Source organism: Stegostoma tigrinum, chromosome 14 (assembly GCF_030684315.1).
Source record: "Stegostoma tigrinum isolate sSteTig4 chromosome 14, sSteTig4.hap1, whole genome shotgun sequence".
Lineage (NCBI taxonomy): Eukaryota > Metazoa > Chordata > Chondrichthyes > Orectolobiformes > Stegostomatidae > Stegostoma > Stegostoma tigrinum.
In genome coordinates, this window is record NC_081367.1 from 48,128,779 (window position 1) to 48,146,421 (window position 17,643).

The 17,643-nt window shown below is 41.4% G+C and overlaps 1 protein-coding gene across 2 annotated transcripts in view; it reads left to right on the forward strand.

Annotated features, from left to right (window-relative positions):
• Positions 1-238: 238 nt before the first annotated feature.
• Positions 239-17,643, forward strand: part of eif4e2 (eukaryotic translation initiation factor 4E family member 2) — a 45,897-nt gene continuing 28,492 nt past the window's right edge. For both annotated transcript variants that reach the window (XM_048542882.1, XM_048542883.1), the window contains exons 1-2: positions 239-354; positions 10,534-10,648. In XM_048542882.1, coding sequence (XP_048398839.1) covers positions 335-354; positions 10,534-10,648 — 135 coding nt within the window. In that variant the 5' untranslated portion in view covers positions 239-334. The remainder of the gene's footprint in view (positions 355-10,533; positions 10,649-17,643) is intronic.

Here is a 17,643-nt window from a genome sequence, read left to right on the forward strand (position 1 = left end):
ACCGTCGTCCCTAATTCAGTCCACACTACCCACTTGATCTCCTTCCAAATCCGGAGGAACCTCACCATCTCCAGAACACCTCCTGCCCTCACCTTTTCCTTCTACCTACCGACTCCCCACCACGCGTCGCGTCCCGGCCGCGTTGCCGCTGTTTTTAACGGACCGGCTGCTCGCGCAACGCGCTGATACATTGGGAGCTATCACGTGCCACGTCCCCGGATGTCTCGGGCCCCGCCCTTCAGGTGAGCGCGCAGCTGCAGCTGGAGCGACTGCCGAAGGGGAGTGTCCTCGAGCCAGAGTACGAGTTCTGGTGAGATCGCCCGGTGTTAACACCATGAACAACAAGTTCGATGCGTGAGTCATTGGTTTCCCTTCCTTCATCTGTCACACAAACATTTCTGCTTAATTTTATCTCGGCGTTAGTGACCTGTTCCCGGGACGCTTATTCATCTTTTTTTTCAAGACCTTTCAAATTATCGCCTGCAGGGCCGCATTTGTTTTAGGGCTGTGGGACCTCCTGTGTGGTTCAGTGATTCCGATGTCTAACCGAATGTGAGAGGCTATTTTGAAACAACCAACCCTGAAATATCAAACGCTTACGCTAGTTCACCCTGTACGAGCACTTTTATACCGAAATCAACATATTAACACCTTCGAAATTTTGAAATTGATACCGTTCTTCGATTGATTTCTTGTTTTGTTTTGTCAATCGGTTTGGCATAATTTGAAAGGACATTATACACCTAGGGGTTAATGTTGCCGAAGAAATGAGTATGGCATAAATGCTTTAAAGCAAGACGCAATAGAGGTCCATAGCGGCTTTTTGGTTCCAGGACATTTCATGAACGAATACAGTGAACGATCCAAAAGGCTAATAGAATATCGCCATTATATTTATACCTAGGTGGCTAGAAAACAAGGTGATAGAAGCCATCTTTCAACCATACACAACGTGCGGTAATATATACCGAGAGGCTTTAGTAGTCCTGGGTACTGGATTGGTCCTGGAGCAAGTGCAACGTAGATTTACTGGAATTACATAAAAATAAAACACTGCGGAGGCTGCAAATCTGAAACAAGCACTGGGAATGTTGGAGAAAATCAGCGGGTCTGGCAGCATTTGTGGAGAAACGTCCCGAGTCGGTCTGGCTTCTTGAGAGTGTAAATGCTAAGCTTTGGGAGGGATTAAACAAGTTCAATGGTCCTGGCCCGATATGTCAAGCTTTCCTGCTCTTCTGATGCTGCTTGGCCTGCTGTGTTCATCCAGCTTTACACCGTGTTATTCCACTTTTAGCTGGTGGAGTTCAAAATATTTAATAGTCATGTAATCGAAGCTTACAAATATTAAAAGGAATTACTAGTGATGTGTTTTCCTCAGAGACTGGAGTTCAAGGTTAGGTTAGAAGACAGTCTAAAATTTTAAACTAGGTTATTCATGAATCAAATTAGGGAACACTGATATTTAAACTTTGTGAGAAGTTTGGAATTAACTTCTGTACGTATCAATTGAAGTTAACTAAATTAAGATTAAAATTGAGTTGATAGGTTTTTATTACACATTTCAAAAGTCACTGGAGTTTTGTGCGAATATTTACCTTGTTCCATATCATTGGAAACAGATTATTCCATTGCTGTTCATGGGAATTTACTGTGTGGAAATTAGGTCACATTTCTTACATTACAACATTGACTATACTTCACAAGGACTTAATTTGCTGTAAAGTATTTTTGAAATTGGATGGATGGAGAAGTGGCAGATGAAATTTAATGCATAGAAATGTGAAGTGATTTGTTTTGATTGAAGACCTACAGGATTTCAATATAAAATGAAGGGTGCAAGAGCAGCGAGACTTGAATGTATATGTGCATAAATCTGTCAAGGTGGCAGGACAGGTTTAGAATACAGTTAATAAAACATAAGCACTCTAATCTTTGTCAGTGAGGGCAAAGAGTATAAAAGCAAGTAAGGTTTTTGAGCTTGTGTGAAACATTGATTGGACCTGAACTGATTTATTATGTCCGGATCTGAATACCACAGTATAAGAAGGAAGTGGAAGTATTCGAGGAGGTGCAGAAAAGATTCATTAGCATGTGATAAGGAAATTCAGTTGTGTACACAGATTGCACAAGTCGGGGCTGTTTCCTTGGACAAGAGAAGTTGAAAGAAGATTGATAGAGGTGTACGGTCATGACGAATCTGGACAGCAGGTAGGGAAAACTATTCCCAATGGTAAAAGAATTGTGAAACATATTGCAGATTTTAAAGTAATTGGTAACAGAAGCAACAGGCTATTCCAGTAAACTGATTTTCCTACAAGGACTAAATAGGATCTGGAATGCATGCTTGAGTTAGTGGCGGAATCGGGACTAATCAAGGCATTCAAGGGTGAATTTATTTTAACAGAGAATATGTTCCCACTCATAAATTAATAAAGATTGAGAGGGCACAGATTTCAAATGATTTGCAAATGTGATGTGAGAAGAAACTTATTTAGCAAGGGATTTTTTCTGGAAGGTGAAGGATGCGGTGAAAATAGAGTGGAGTCCAGATCAACTGAGGCACTTGAGGACAGTAGATGTTTATTTAAATAGAAATAACATGCAAACTTGTGGTGTGGTTGCTGGAGAGTGGCACTAGGTCATGGGCTCCCCTGAGGACCAGTACAGATATGAAGGACAAAAACAAAGTTGCTGGAAAAGCCCAGCAGGTCTGGCAGAACTGGTTCTGAGGAACGGTCACTGGACCCGAAATGTTAACTTTTTTTTCCCCTTCACAGGTGCTGCCACACCTGCTGGGCTTTTCCAGCAACTTTATTTTTGTTCCTGATTTACGGCATCAGCAGTGCTTTTGGTTTTTATTTAGATACGAAGGACCATCTTCTGCAGTGTAACAATGCTATGAATCGATACTCGAAACCTTCAGTCAGATCTCCTCTTGGCCTGTGATAGAACATAGAACAATACAGCACAGTATAGGCCCTTCGGCCCACAATGTTGTGCTGAACTTTTACCCAAATCCTAAGGCCTATCGAACCTCCACTCCTACCTTATCTTATCATCCATATGCCTATCTAATAGCCACTTAAATGCCCCTAATGAGGCCAACTCCACTACTCCATCCAGCAATGCATTCCACGCATCTACCACTCTGAGTAAAGAACCTACCTCTGACATCTCCCCTATATCTACCTCCACTCACTTTAAAACTATACCCCCTCGTAATACCTCCACCCTAGGAAAAAGTCTGTGGCTGTCTATCTATACCTCTGATCATTTTGTATACCTGTATCAAGTCACCTCTCATCCTTCGTCGTTCTAAAGGGAAAAACCCTAGCTCCCTCAACCTTTCCTTATAAGACCTTCCCTCCATTCCAAGCAACATCCTGGTAAATCTCGTCTGCACCTTTTCCAATGCTTCCCCATCTTTCCTGTAATGAAGCCACCAGAACTGGACACAATACTCCAGATGTGACCGAACCAGGCTTTTATATACCTGGAGCATAACTTCATGGCACTTGAACTCAATCCCTCTATTAATGAAAGCTAACACACCAAAAACCTTCTTAACAACTCTATCCAGCTGGGTGGCAGCTTTCAGTGAATTCTGAAAATGAACCCCAAGATCCCCCTGCTCCTCCACACTGCCAAGAATCTTTCTGTTAACCCTGTATTCTGCTTTCAAGTTTGTCCTTCCAAAATGAATTGCCTCAAACTTTTCAGGGTTAAACTCCATCTGCCACTTCTCAGCCCAGCTCTGTATCCTATCAATGTCCCTTTGTAACCTAGAAAAGCCCTCTGCACTGCCCACAATGCAATCCACCTTCGTGTAGTCCGCGAATTTGCTAATCCACTCTTCCACTCCTTCATCTAAATCATTTACAAAAATCACAAATAGAAGAGGACCCAGGACCAATCCTTGTGGTACACCTCTCATAACTGAGCACTATGTTCAATATTTTCTGTCCACTGCCACCCTTTGTCTTCTAAAGGCCAGCCAATTTGGAATCCAATCTGCTACATTTCCCCCTTTCCCATGCCTCCTAACCTTCTGCATGAGCCTACCTTGGGGAACCTTAGCAAACGCCTTACTTAAATCCATGTGTACCACATCCACTGCCCTACCTTCATCCACTTGTTTGGACACCCTTCAAAGACTTCACAAAGCTTGTGAGGCATGATTTACCCCTATCACGAATCAAACTGTGCCTTTCCAAGTGATCATAAACCTTATCTCTCAGAGCCCCCTCCAGTAATTTGCCCACCACTGATGTAAGACTAACTGGCCCGTAATTTTCGGGGTTATCCGTACTCCCTTTTTTGACCAAGGGAATGACTTTTGCCTCTCTCCGATCTTCTGGCACTATACCCGTGGACAGTGAGGATGAAAAGATCATTGCCAAAGGCCCTGCCATCTCTTACCTTGCTTCCCATTGAATCCTTGGATAAATCCCATCAGGTCCCGGGGGACTTATCTATCTTCAACTTCTTCAAAATGCCTAGCACATCTTCCTTACTAACATCAACCTCCTCTATCTGACCAGCCTGTTTCACACTGTCCTCCTGTACAACTAGGTCCCTCTCAGTTGTGAATACCGAGGAAAAGTATTCATTAAGGACCCCGCCCCCCCCCCCGCATCTCTTTAGGTTCCATGCACAAATTCCCTTTACAATCCTTGATCAGCCCTACCTTTTCTCTAGTGTTACTTTAATAATGAGAACTTTGCATTCCTTAGTCTTTCCTCACAGGAAAAAAAAACTTGTCTGATACATCCGTTACATAGTCTTAACATCTTTCTTTAAGTTTAAGGTGATCAAGCCATGATGCCACATTCTAACTGTAAATTAACATAATTTGGTATAAAACTTAGTATTAACTCCTTGATTTTGTGCACTAACTTATTTATAAAATATAATTTGCACTGGCACTGAAGACAGTAGGACTAGAAGAAGGTTTTTGTGGAAAACTCTGAAGTGGTAAGAGCGAAGTTAAAGCACAGAACCTCTACGGTAATAGTCTCTGGATTACTACCCGAACCACGGACAAGTTAGCATAAGCCAAGTAAAATCAATCGGTTAAATCCAAGGCTCAAATGTTGCTCAAGGTAGAATGGCCTCGGTTCATGGGATGCTGGAATTGGGGGAGAAGGAAGCTGTTCTAATGGGATGGCCTTCACATGAACTATGTTGGGACCAGTATCTTGGAAAATTAAATAACTAGGGCTGTAGAGAGGACGTTAAACTCACTATAGTTTGGCGGACATAAAGTGTAGGCTTACAAAACAAGGGGATATGGCAGGATTGCAGGTCAGCTATTTGGATGATGATATCCAGCATGGGACAAGAAGGTACAGAGTATACATGTAAAGAAACCGTAAATAAGGTTAAAAAAGGGAAAAAAAAGTGACATTAAAGGCTCTTTACTTGAATGTGCGTAGTAATTGGAATAAATAGATGAATTGACCACACAAATAGATGTTAATGGGTGGTTCTTCTAGCCATAATGAAATCATTGTTACATAGAGTTGAAACCTGGGAGCTAAGTATTCAGTGATACATGACTTTTCAAAAGAACAGGCAGGAAGGAAAGGGTTGTGGGGTAGCATTGTTGATACCAGATGGAATAAGTATGATAGTAAGAAATGATCTTGAATTGGAAGATGTTGTATCCATGTGAGTCGACATTAAAAAAAAGAAAAAAAAGACACTTGTAGGAGTATTCTAAATGCTCCATCTTAATAGCAATATGGTGGGACAGAAAATAAATCAGGTGATAAGAGTCCATGTAACAAAGGCAGTACATTAATCATGAATGACTAGTCAGATTGGCAGAAGCAGCTGTAAGGAAGTGTTCATAGAGTATATGCAGGACAGTTTCCTAGAACAATATATTGCATATCCAACCAGAGATGAGGCTACTTTGGGCCTGGTAATATGTAGTGAGGCAGGTTTAATGTGAGGTCAGACCAGAAGATTCCCTTGGAAACAGTGGCCATAAAGTGATAGAATTTAGTATTCAGTTTGAGAGAGAGGAACTTCGTTTGGAAACAATTATACTAAAATTAAGTAGGGTAATTACAAAGGAATTAAGGCAGAGGTATCAGGACTAGATTGGGAAAGGAGTTTAACAGCAAAGATGGTTGCCGAATAATGGGAGACGTTTAAGAAATTTGTTAATGCTCATAGCGAAGGCAAATTCCAGTGAGGTTAATAAGTCTAAGAGGGTGATAAACTGACCATAATTAATCAGGGAAATTAAGAATTGCATCAGATTGAAAGAAAAGAAAACATACAATGTGGCAAAGATTAGTGGTAAGCTAAAGGTTTGGGAAGATAATAAATTGGACAAAATAAACTTGGAGTGCAAATTCGCTCATTAGATCAAAACAGACAGCAAGAACTCTTTCTTTTTTCAATATTTAAAGAAGAAGCCAAACAGAGCATAGGTCCATTAAAGGGTGAGGCTGTGGAGGGAAAAAAAAGGGAATCAAGCAAATAGTGGAAGACACTAAACGCTTTCCAGAAATACTAAATTACTAAATATTAGTGCCAATGAGCTTCATATGGTCAAGAAGAAGAGATCAAATCCAGAGTGAGAGACAGCCTAAGTGAGTATATAATTAAAAGATTTTGGAGGCAACCTGGGGTTACAGTGCAAGGGAGAAAGTGGTGATTTTTGCTTGTTTCTTTTGGATCATAGTTTGTAAGCTTTTTTTCTAACAGGATAAATTGAAGTCCAGGATCAGGGGCCCAGCACAAAAGAGTAACATCACAAGTAAACCATAAGTTCATTGGTTGGTGATAGTTACTAACTTGACTATCTATTCTAGGTTATTTTCAGATTGAAAGTAAAAAGGGGAAATCTTTACAGGCTACAAACTAAAAGACCAGAATAACATTTTTAAAATCAATTTAGGAACTAAGTGGTTAAAATAGAGATGCTAGGCCAGACAACGCGTTGTAACTGCATAATGCAATAAAGCAGAGTCAGTATGGCTTCATGAAGAGGAACTTATGTCTGACAAATTTACTGGAATTCTTTGAGGAAGTACCAAGCAGGAGAGATTTAAGGGAAGTGGTGGATTTGGATTTGCAGAAGGTATTTGATAAGATACCACACATTGGGCTACTAAATAAAAGGAAGAAGCCATTACGTTGGAGCCACTATATTAACATGGATAGGGAATTGGCTAATTAATAAAAGACAGAGTTGGGCTAAGCACGTGGGGCGCATTTTCAGGCTGGCAACCTCTAACTAATGGTGTGCCACATGGATCAATGCTATGGCTGCACGATTAATGACTTGGTTGTAGAAATTGAATGAAATTGAGTGTATGGGGATGGCACACAAAGTTGGTGAGAAGGCACACAGTGAGGATGGCACAGAATCTGTAGAGGGATAAAGACAGATTAATTGATTGGGGGGAAAAGCTCAGCTGATGGAATATAACGTGAGCACATTGGCAAGAAGCATTGTGGGAGTGAGCATCATTTATATGGAGAAAAACTGCATGAAACTGCAACAGAGGGATTCAGGAGTCCTCAATCATGAATCTCAAAATGCTCAGATTGAAATTCTTCAGGTAATAAGGAAGACAGTTGGAATGTTGGCCTTTATTTCAAAGGGAATGGAGTGTAGCAGTGTAAAACTAAATAAAACTTTTCAAAGCACTAATTAAACCATATTTGGGATACTGCGAACAGTTTCAGGCCCCTTATCTGAGGAAAGATCTTCTAGCATTGGAAGCTGTCCGAAGAAGATTCAGTAGACTGATATGAGGAGAGTTTGAGGGGATTGGGGCTCACTGGAAAATAGAATGAGAGGCAACAATATTGAAACAAACAAGATTCGTAGGGGACTTGACAGGCTAGATGCAGAAAGGCTGTTTGCCCTTGTGGAAGAGCCTAGGACCAGAGACCATAATCTCACATATTGGGTCACTCATTTAAGACAGAAAGGAGGAATTTGTTCTCTGTGGATAGTGAATCTTTAGAGTATCTTACCGTAGAGCGCTGTTGAAGCTGTGTTGTTATGTATTTTAAAGGCTGAGGTAAGTAGATTTTATTTGGTAAGAGAATCAAGGGTTGTAAGGAAAAGGCAAGAAAGTGAAATTGAAGATTATTAGATCAGTTACGATTTCTTTGAATGATAAAGCAGATTTGATGGGTTGCATGGCCTGCTTATGCCTACATCTTGTGGTCTACTGGGCTTTGTCAGCTTGCCATTGCATAAATACTTAAAAATGCATGTCAAGCCCTAAATTTCTGTCACCCCCTACTCCTTTCAAGGTTTTACCATGTAACCTTTCTCCCATAGTGTGTCACCTCATGTTGTAATAAATTTCACCTGTTGTCTATCTGGCCATTATATTAATTTTTTTAATCCTCTTGATGTTGCCAGCAGTCAACTAATTAACCATTGCTTCTTGGATCATTCTGTGTTTTTTTAAACAAAGAAGATTATCTCAGAAGACAATGGGATCTTGATCAGATAGGCCAGCGGGCTGAGGGGTGGCAGATGGAGTTTAATTTAGATAAACGTGAGGTGTTGCCTTTTGATAAGCCAAACCAGGGCAGGACTTGTACAGTTAGTGGGACGCCCTGTGGAGTGTTGCTGAACAAAGAGACCTGGGGTGCAAGTGCATAGTTCTTTGAAAGTGGAATCGCAGTAAGATAGGCTGGTGAAGAAGGTGTTTGGCATACTTTCCTTCATTGGCCATAACAATGAATATAGGAGTTGGGATGTCATGTTGCGGCTGCACACGATGTTGGTGAGGTCACTTTTGGAATACTGTGTAGAATTCTGTTCACCCTTTTTTAGGAGGGATGTTAAACGTTAGAGGGTACAGAAAAGATTTGCGAGGATGTTGGCAGGATTGGATGGATTTGAGCTACAGGGAGAGGCTGAATAGGTTGAGGCTTTTTTCTCTGGAGCGTTGGAGACTAAGGGGATAACCTTATAGCGGTTTATAAAGTCATGAGGGGCGTGGATAGGGTGAATAGCTGAGGCCTTTGTACTAGGATGGAGAGGTCCAAAACTGTAGACCAGAGGTTTAAGTTGAGAGAGGAATGATTTAAAAAGGACCTGAGAGGTAGCTTTTCCACGCAGAGGCTGGCATGTGTATGGAATGAGCTGCCAGAGGAAGTGGTAGAGGGATAAATTTGTAACATTTAATAGACCTCTGGATGGTATATTAAGAACCGTTTAGAGGGATATGGGCCAAATGCTGGCAAATGGGGCTAGGTCAGATTGGGATATCTTGGACCAAAGGCTCTGTTTCCATGCTGACACTGACGTCTTGCATCTGAAACAATCCATTATTATTTGTTGGCCTTTAATACAAATGAACTCTCAAAACGTCTGAATTTATTTTATTACATTCATTGCCTTCCACTTTTTGTCTTTTGAAAATAAAGAAATATAGCATCCAAATTGTTTCCTTTATAACTATATTCTGATCTGATCTTATAAGAATTTTGACTCCGTCGTATATTTAACTAACACTCATCTGACTACTTGAGTATCCATTTTATCCTGTTATTTTGGAAGTTGGGAACTAATGGAGGAGCTCATTATCTTCCTCCCTCAAAATAAAGAAAAAGAGACCAAATCTCTAACCATAACACAATAGCAACAAGTCAAGACTTTGGGGAGTTAGTGTGGAAGGTTTGTTCTAAGTAGTGTTAGTATCTGGATTTATTTATTGTGGGATAGTCACAGTAATCATAAATAGCATACTCCAAACGTAACTATTGGTTATTATATTATAATATAATGGATTGAAGAGTAAAAAGAGCAGTTAACCTAAGGCTAGAGATCCGAAACGTCAGCCTTCCTGCCCCTGTGATGCTGCTTGGCCTGCTGTGTTCATCCAGCTCAACACCTCGTTAACCTAGGGCAGTCCCTGTGAAGTTTTACTCGCTGCTTTGGCTGCATTATTTATTGAAGAAAATATTTATTGGGCAGCAGGGGAGCTCAGTGGTTAGCACAACTGCCTTACAGTGCCAGGGACCTGGGTTTGATTCCACCTTTTGGGCTATTGTTTGTGTGGAGTTTGCACGTTCTCCCTGTGACAGTATGGGTTTCTGCTGGGTGCTTTGGTTTCCTGCCACAGTCCAAAGACATGCAAATTAGGTGGATTGGCTGTGCTAAATTACCCACAGTGTTCAGGGGATGCATAGGTTAGGTGGATTAGCCACAAGAAATGCAGAGTTACAGGGATAGTGTGGGGGAATGGGCCTGGGTAGGATGCTCTTCAGAGAATCAGTTTGGACTCATTGGGCCAAATGGCCTGTTTCCACACTAGGGATTCTATCTTGTATAAAAATATGTGCAGTTGTTTTGTCAGGTAGACTGGCTAATGTGGCATTTGTGCAGTCTGCTTGCAGCATTATATGCCAGACAATTTTGTGAGTAAATACAGGCATGCAACAAATTATTACAGCTATTACTGATTTTGTAGAATAGAAATAGATTTTTAAATATTATTGTTAGATAACTGGAGAATTGTCACAAACTGTTTCTTCATTTTGTAGTTTAAAGGATGATGACAGTGGTGATCAAGATCAAAATGAGGACACCCACACACAGAAAGAGAGTGAGAAGGAAAAGATGGACAAGGAAAAGACACAAAATAGTACCAAACGAAAGGTAAGAACATCAAGGCACGCACTGCAGTAGAATGAACAACTACACAAAATGAAGAATGGCCACTGGACCTATTATGTTGACTTTGCTTTCTCTCCACAGATGCTGACAAACCTGCTGAGTTTCTGCAGCAGTTTCTGTTTTTGTTTCAGATTTTCAGCATCCATTTTTTTGCTTATTTTTGTTTAGCCATACAAAATGTGTGGCTGGAGGAACAGCCAGCTCATGGTCAGACTCTGCTGGATAACAGAACAAACAGCTAATCTGTGGTGGGTTCATACGATGTTCTACTTGCCAAATTACTGCAGGAGTAATTCTTAAACTTTGAATGGGATAACTGAGAGGCAGTGAATTCTGACCAAATAAATATAGCCTGTAATGTAATACAAAGCAGGAGGGAAGCAATTGGATCGAGAAGCTTGGCACCATCCAGGACAGATCAGCCTGCTTGATGGGCATCACATCTACAACCATTCATTCCTTCCAGCACTGACACTCAGTAGCAGCAGTGTGTACGAACTCCATGATGCACTGCAAAAATTTACTAGAGATTCTCAGACAGCACCTTTCTAACTCATGACCACTTCCGTCTAGAAGGACAAGGATAGCAGCTACATGGGGATACCACCCTGACTTGGAAATATATTGCCGGTCCTTCACTGTCACTGAGTCAAAACGCTGGAATTCCCTCTCTAAAGGAATTGTGGGTGAACCCACAGAAGGTGGACTGCAGAGGTTTGAAAAGGCACTGCCATCTCAAGGGCAAATAGGGACATCCCACAAATGAGTAAAAAATTGGATCTTATTCTTGCAGTTTGTTTTATTTTTTGACTTTGCAGTATGTGGGTGTCGCTGGCTGACCAGCATTTGTTGCTCATCCCTGGGTGCCCTTGAGAAAGTGGTGGTGAGCTGCCTTCTTGAACTGCTGCAGTCCACCTGCTGTGGGTTGACTCTCAACGCCATTAGAGAGGGAATTCCAGGATTTTGACCCAGCGATGTTGAAGGAACAGAGGTATATTTCCAACTCAGGTTGGTGAGTGGGTTGGAGGGGAACTTGAAGGTGGTGGTGTTCCCATGTATCTGCTGCCCTTCTCCATCTCGATGGAAGTGGTTGTAGGTTTGAAAGGTGCTGTTTGAAGATCTTTGGTGAATTTCTGCAGTGCATCTTGTAGATAGTACACATTATGGCTACTGGGCGTTGCTGGTGGAGGGAGTGAATGCTTGTGGATGCATTGCCAGTAAAGTGGCTGCTTTGACCTGGGTGGTTTCAAATTTCTTGAGTGTTGTTGGGGTTGCATTCATCCAGGCAAGTGGGGAGTATTCCATTACACTCTTAACCTGCCCATTGTAGATGGTGGACAGGCTTTGAGAAGTCAGGAGGTGAGTTACGCGCTGCAGTAATCCTAGCCTCTGACCTGCCTTTTGTAGCCACTGCATTAATATGGTGAGTTCACATGGGTTTCTGATCAATGGTAACTCCCAGGATGTTGATAGTGGGTATTCAGTGATGGCAACACCATTGAATGTCAAGGGGCAGTTGTTAGATTATCTCTTATTGATGATGATCACAACCTGGCATTTGTGTGGTGCGAATGTTATTTGCGATTTGTCAGTCCAAGTCTAAATCTTGTCCGGATAACAAGGTGTAGAGCTGGATGAACACAGCAGACCAGGCAGCATCAGAGGAGCAGGAAAGCTGACGTTTCAGGTTTGGATTTTCTGAAGAACGGTCCAGATGTTTCAGGTCTGGACCTGTCAAGAAAATCCAAACCTGAAATGTCAGCTTTCCTGCTCCTCTGATGCTGCCTGGCCTGCAGTGTTCATCCAGTTCTATGCCTTATTATCTCAGGAACTGATGCTGGGAGAGAATCTATTATCTCTGGATTTTGTCCAAATTTTGTTTCGTTTGGACACAGACTGTTTCAATGTCTGAGGAGTCACAAATGGTGCCGAACATCGTGCAGTCATTGGCAAACGTACCACTTCTGACCTTATGATGGAGGGAAGGTCATTGATCCAGCAGCTGCAGATGGTTGACCGTAGGACACTACGCTGAAGAATTCCTGCAGAGATGTCCTGGATTTGAGATGACTAACCTGCAACAACCATGACCATCTTCCTTTCTTTTAGGTATGACTCTTACCACAGGAGAATTTCCTGATGATACCCGTTGATTCCAGTTTTGCAAGAGCTCCTTGATGCCGCACATGGTCAAATGCAGCCAGTCAAATGTCAAGGGCTGCCACTTCACCTTTGGAATTAAGCTCTTTTGCCTGTGTTTGAGCCAAGCTGTAATGCGGTCAGGAGTTGAGTGGATCTGGCGGACCAAACCTGGGCACTGCTGAGCATTTGCTACTTGATAGCACTGTCGATGACACCTTACTCTACTAATAATCAACAGTAGACTAAAGGGGTGGTAATTGACCCAGTTGGATTTGCCCTGATTTTTATGTACAGGACGTGCTTGGGCAATTTTCCGCATTGTTGGGTAGATGCCAGTGTTGTAACTGTCCTGGAACAGCTTTGGCTAGGGAGATTGCAAGTTATGGAGCATAAGCCTTCAGTACTAATGTTGTCAGGGCCTGTAGCCTTTGCAATATCCAGTGCCTCCAGCCATTCTCTTGATATCACATGAGGTGAATTGAATTGGCTAAAGACTAGTAAATCTAATGCTGGGGACTGCCAGGGAGCACTGGAGGAGCCGAGATGGATCATCCATACGACATTCATGGCATAAGATTGCTGCAAAATCTTCAGCCTTATCTTTTGCATTGATGTGCTGGGCTCTTGCATCATTGAGGATGAGGATAATTGTGGAACCTTCTCCTCCAGTGAGTCGGTTAAATGTCCACCATCATTCATGACTGGATGTAGCATGACTGCAGAGATTAGATCTGATCTAAGATAATAAAGTGTGGAGCTGGATGAACTCAGCAGGCCAAGCAGCATCTTAGGAGCACAAAAGCTGATGTTTTGGGCCTAGACTTCTCTATCCATCTTCGGTCTGCCTCCCCCTCTCTCCCTATTTATTTCAGAATCCTTTCCCCATCCCCCTTTTCTGATGAAGGGTCTAGGCCCAAAATGTCAGCTTTTGTGCTCCGAAGATACTGCTTGGCCTGCTGTGTTCATCCAGCTCCATACTTTGTTATCTTGGATTCTTCAGCATCTGCAGTTCCCATTATCTCTCATCTCATCAGATCTGATCTGTTGGTTTTGGGATGGCTTAACTTTGCCTGCCTGTGCTGTTTGGCATGCTAGTAGTCCTGTTTGGTGGCATCAGCATGTTGACATCTCATTTTCAGATATGCCTGATGCTGCTCCTGACATGCCCTCCTGCACTCGTTATTGAACCAAGGTCAATCCCCTGGCTTGATGGTAATGGTTGAGAGGGGGATATGCTGGGCCACAACGTTACAGATTGTGCTGGAGTACAGTTCTGCTGCTGATGGCCCACAGCACCTCATGGATGCCCAGTCTTGAGTTGCTAGATCTGTCGGAAGCCTATCCCATTTAGCACGGTGATAGTGCCATTCAACATCATGGTGGTTATTCTTAACTTGCCTCCACAAGACTGTGCAGTGGTCACTCTTACCGATACTGTCATGCATCTGCAGCTGACAGAATGGTAAAGCTGAAGCCAAGTATATTTATCCTGTCTTATTGATTCCTTCACCACCTGTTGCAGACCCAGTCTAGCAGCTATGTCCTTTAGGACGTGACCAGCCCAATCAGCAGTACCGCTGCTGAGCCACTCTTGGTGATTGACACTGAAATCCCTCACCCAGAGTACTACTTGTGCCCTTGCCATCCTCCATGCTTCCCCTAAATGTTGTTCAAAATGGAGGAGTGCCGATTCATCTGCTGAGGGAGGATAGGACATGGTAATCAGCAGGCTGTTTCCTTGCCCATATTTAACCTGAAGCCATGAGACTTCATGGGGTCCGGAGTCAATGTTGAGGACTCCCAGAGCAGCTCCCTCATGACTGTATACTACGCTGCCACCAATTCTGCTGGGTCTGCCCTGCCGTTGGGACAGAATATATCCCAAGGATGGTGGTGGTGGTGCTGTTGGGAATGTAGTTATAAAAGTAGTTTTCATTTATCTATTTGTATTCTAAATTAACAATTCAAATGTTAATTACAATGGTGTGGTTAATTTAGAATATAAACAGAAGGATGAAAAGTTGTGCAAATAAGAATGCAGTTGTGACTGGCCTATCAGATCCTTTCTTCTCTCCAGTTTTAATAAGGAAGTAAATCAGTGTTTCCCTGTGCATTTGTGGTAACACTATTATCTAGATTAAAATAGTTTCTCTTTCAGTGACAGAAAAGTAACAGTACTTCACGTTTGGATTCAGGTTTGTATAATGTTATTTTGGGAGTGTTATCAAAGATGTCCTTGATGGGGATCACAATTACAGCTAATATGAAACTAGTTTAAAAAGCATTGAAGCAATATGATAAATTCAAAATTTCCAAAACTTATGTTGGTTTTATTTTAAAGCCAAGAATTGAAAACATTAAAACTTAACTGCCAGGCGTCTGAGCTCTGGAATTTAGCAGCTCAGAATATATTAATGGAAATTGCTATCTACAAACTGTACCCTAGCTACCAAATGCAAACTGCCAAAATACAAGTCGTAAAGACCGTAACTGAAATGAAAAAAAATCGGAGCACTTTAAAACCGAAGGACTGCGGAAGGAATTGCTGCACTTCTATAAACAATTTCCCGAAACTTATTGTGTGTGGTGTTTGCATTGCTACTTTGTTCAACTGGTGGGGGAAATTGTACACAGTATGGCACTGGAATTAGGGGATTGGTGGGAGTCTGTAGGGTTTGAGAGGGGAGGGGATTGATGTGCAGAGTAAGATTTGGCTGGTAAAAAGTAACTGATTGGATCGTGAAATAATGACCTAATATGGATTTTAGAGATCATCAGCCTGGTGGTAGCTATCTGGTTTTCATGGACAACTGTATAGCATATGGGTGTGAACAATATAGTGCAAAGCCATCGGACTGCTGGAAGTATAGATTGTGTGTGTGTGTGTGTGTGTGTGTGTGTGTGTGTGTGTGTGTGTCTTTGTAGTAAAAGTACTAAATAAATAATTACTGTAAGTTGTTGTCTTTAATTAGTAATTAAAGCAGTTTGTAGTTAGTATACCAATTACCTTGCATCTCCTGTAAGTAAGAGAAAAGAGATGAACAAACAAAGTCCTAGCAAGCAAAAGATCATCTTCGCGAAGCCTGTGGGTTGATGTTATTCATCAACGATTCCCTGTATTTTATTCGCCTTCACCCATGAAACTAAGTATTTTTATTTTGTGTTTGTCTGCGTGTGTGTAAGTGTTTTCAAGGTGGGTGGTGGGTTGTTATGTTTGCGGATGTGGCATTAGAGGGGGAGGTGTAACCAGTAGAGCAATATGTTGATGGTTCATGGCTGTTTATTTGTGATTAAAATTTACTTATTACCAATAAACAGTAGTTATTGTTCAGTACAGGAACCTGGTCAGTGGATTCTGTTAAGTTGATTCCAATAGACATGTGAATTGTGGTCTTTGTGTGCTTTGATTAGATTATTAATTTCATTGGCAGCCCCAGAGAAGTGAGGCTTGAGAATCTGTGCACCTCCTGAAGTGAGTCATTATTGCAAAGTTGTGTAGAGCATTTATAAATGGGAGGCAGGACATTAGAATTTGGTGTTTGTAAAATGCTAAGGGTGAAAACATTGCCGGTTCCTTTTAAAAGATTGTGCTTTTTCTACCCTTAGAGATGTCTATGAGCAGCTTAGAAGTTTGCAAGTACAGGGAGCACTGAATTGAAACTTTTTTTATCGAAAGGCCATACCGTCAGCAGGTCATGCAGCATATTTACCAAGACAACAGGTTTTTGAATTTAGCCAATCAATTTGAACCACGCACTTAGATACCAAAAACTATCAAATTTTGAATCTGATGGTTTTGACAACCTAGGATCAATCATATTGGAAGAAATTGATATATCATCAGAGATATAAAAGAAAAAGGTAGTTGGACAAAGGAGAACTAATTGCCATCTGCCAGAGTTAACAACTCTCAGCCCTCAAGAAAATCGCTGGTTCTCACAGACTCCAATAAGTCTTAGAGAAAGCACTATCTAAATGTCAAAGATATCATTGGCACAACTAGTTCATATTCCTGACAGAAGAATCGGAGAAGGCATTCCGGAAGGCAGGTAATCTGGTTGTAATTTCGAGAGACTAAATTCTTCTTCTTGAATCTAAGTGGGACTTATACTTACTGGAACAGTATACCATTAGAACCTTGCGTTATTCGGAAATAGTTCATCATTAAAAGAGAATTGTTAATAGTTTAATAATCTGTTCTTTGTTAGAGTTAAATAAATAAGTTCTTACTTGTTGAGTGTAAAGTGAGTGTCAGGGGTTTATTTTATGTAATCACCAGAAGTTGCTGAAAGACAGGTTACACCCCTTTTAACAGATTATAGGGTGAGGTGCTCCTCTTTGAGTGCTTCAGTTTGGCTCTTGATGGCAGAGTGGGGGTGAACGTTTGCTTTATAACAACATTAATTAAAAGCATTAGGAGGTACCAACAATATATAAGTAAGGAAGAAACCCTTTTTTAAAAATGATGTCATTTAAACAAAATCATCCTTTAACAAATGGCAGAGAAAAGACTGGACTACTAATCTCTAATATGATATAAAGTACACTCTCTCAAAATCCCAAATACACATACACTCATTCACAAATAAAGCGGATAGAAAGCAGGTATAATATTTGACAGAAATTTCTATGGGTGGAAAAAATGGACAGGAAAAATAACTTGTCTAGACCAAAAGTTCAGATGACAATGAGTTAAATTGTCTCTCAGTTCTTTTGATTTTTATCAGTGATGACATGGTGCTGCATGTAGAACAGTGGACATTCTTCAATCCAATTGATCAGGTAGACCTGATGTCTTGTATTAGAAGTCTTTTTTTAAGAGTTACTTTGAGTCA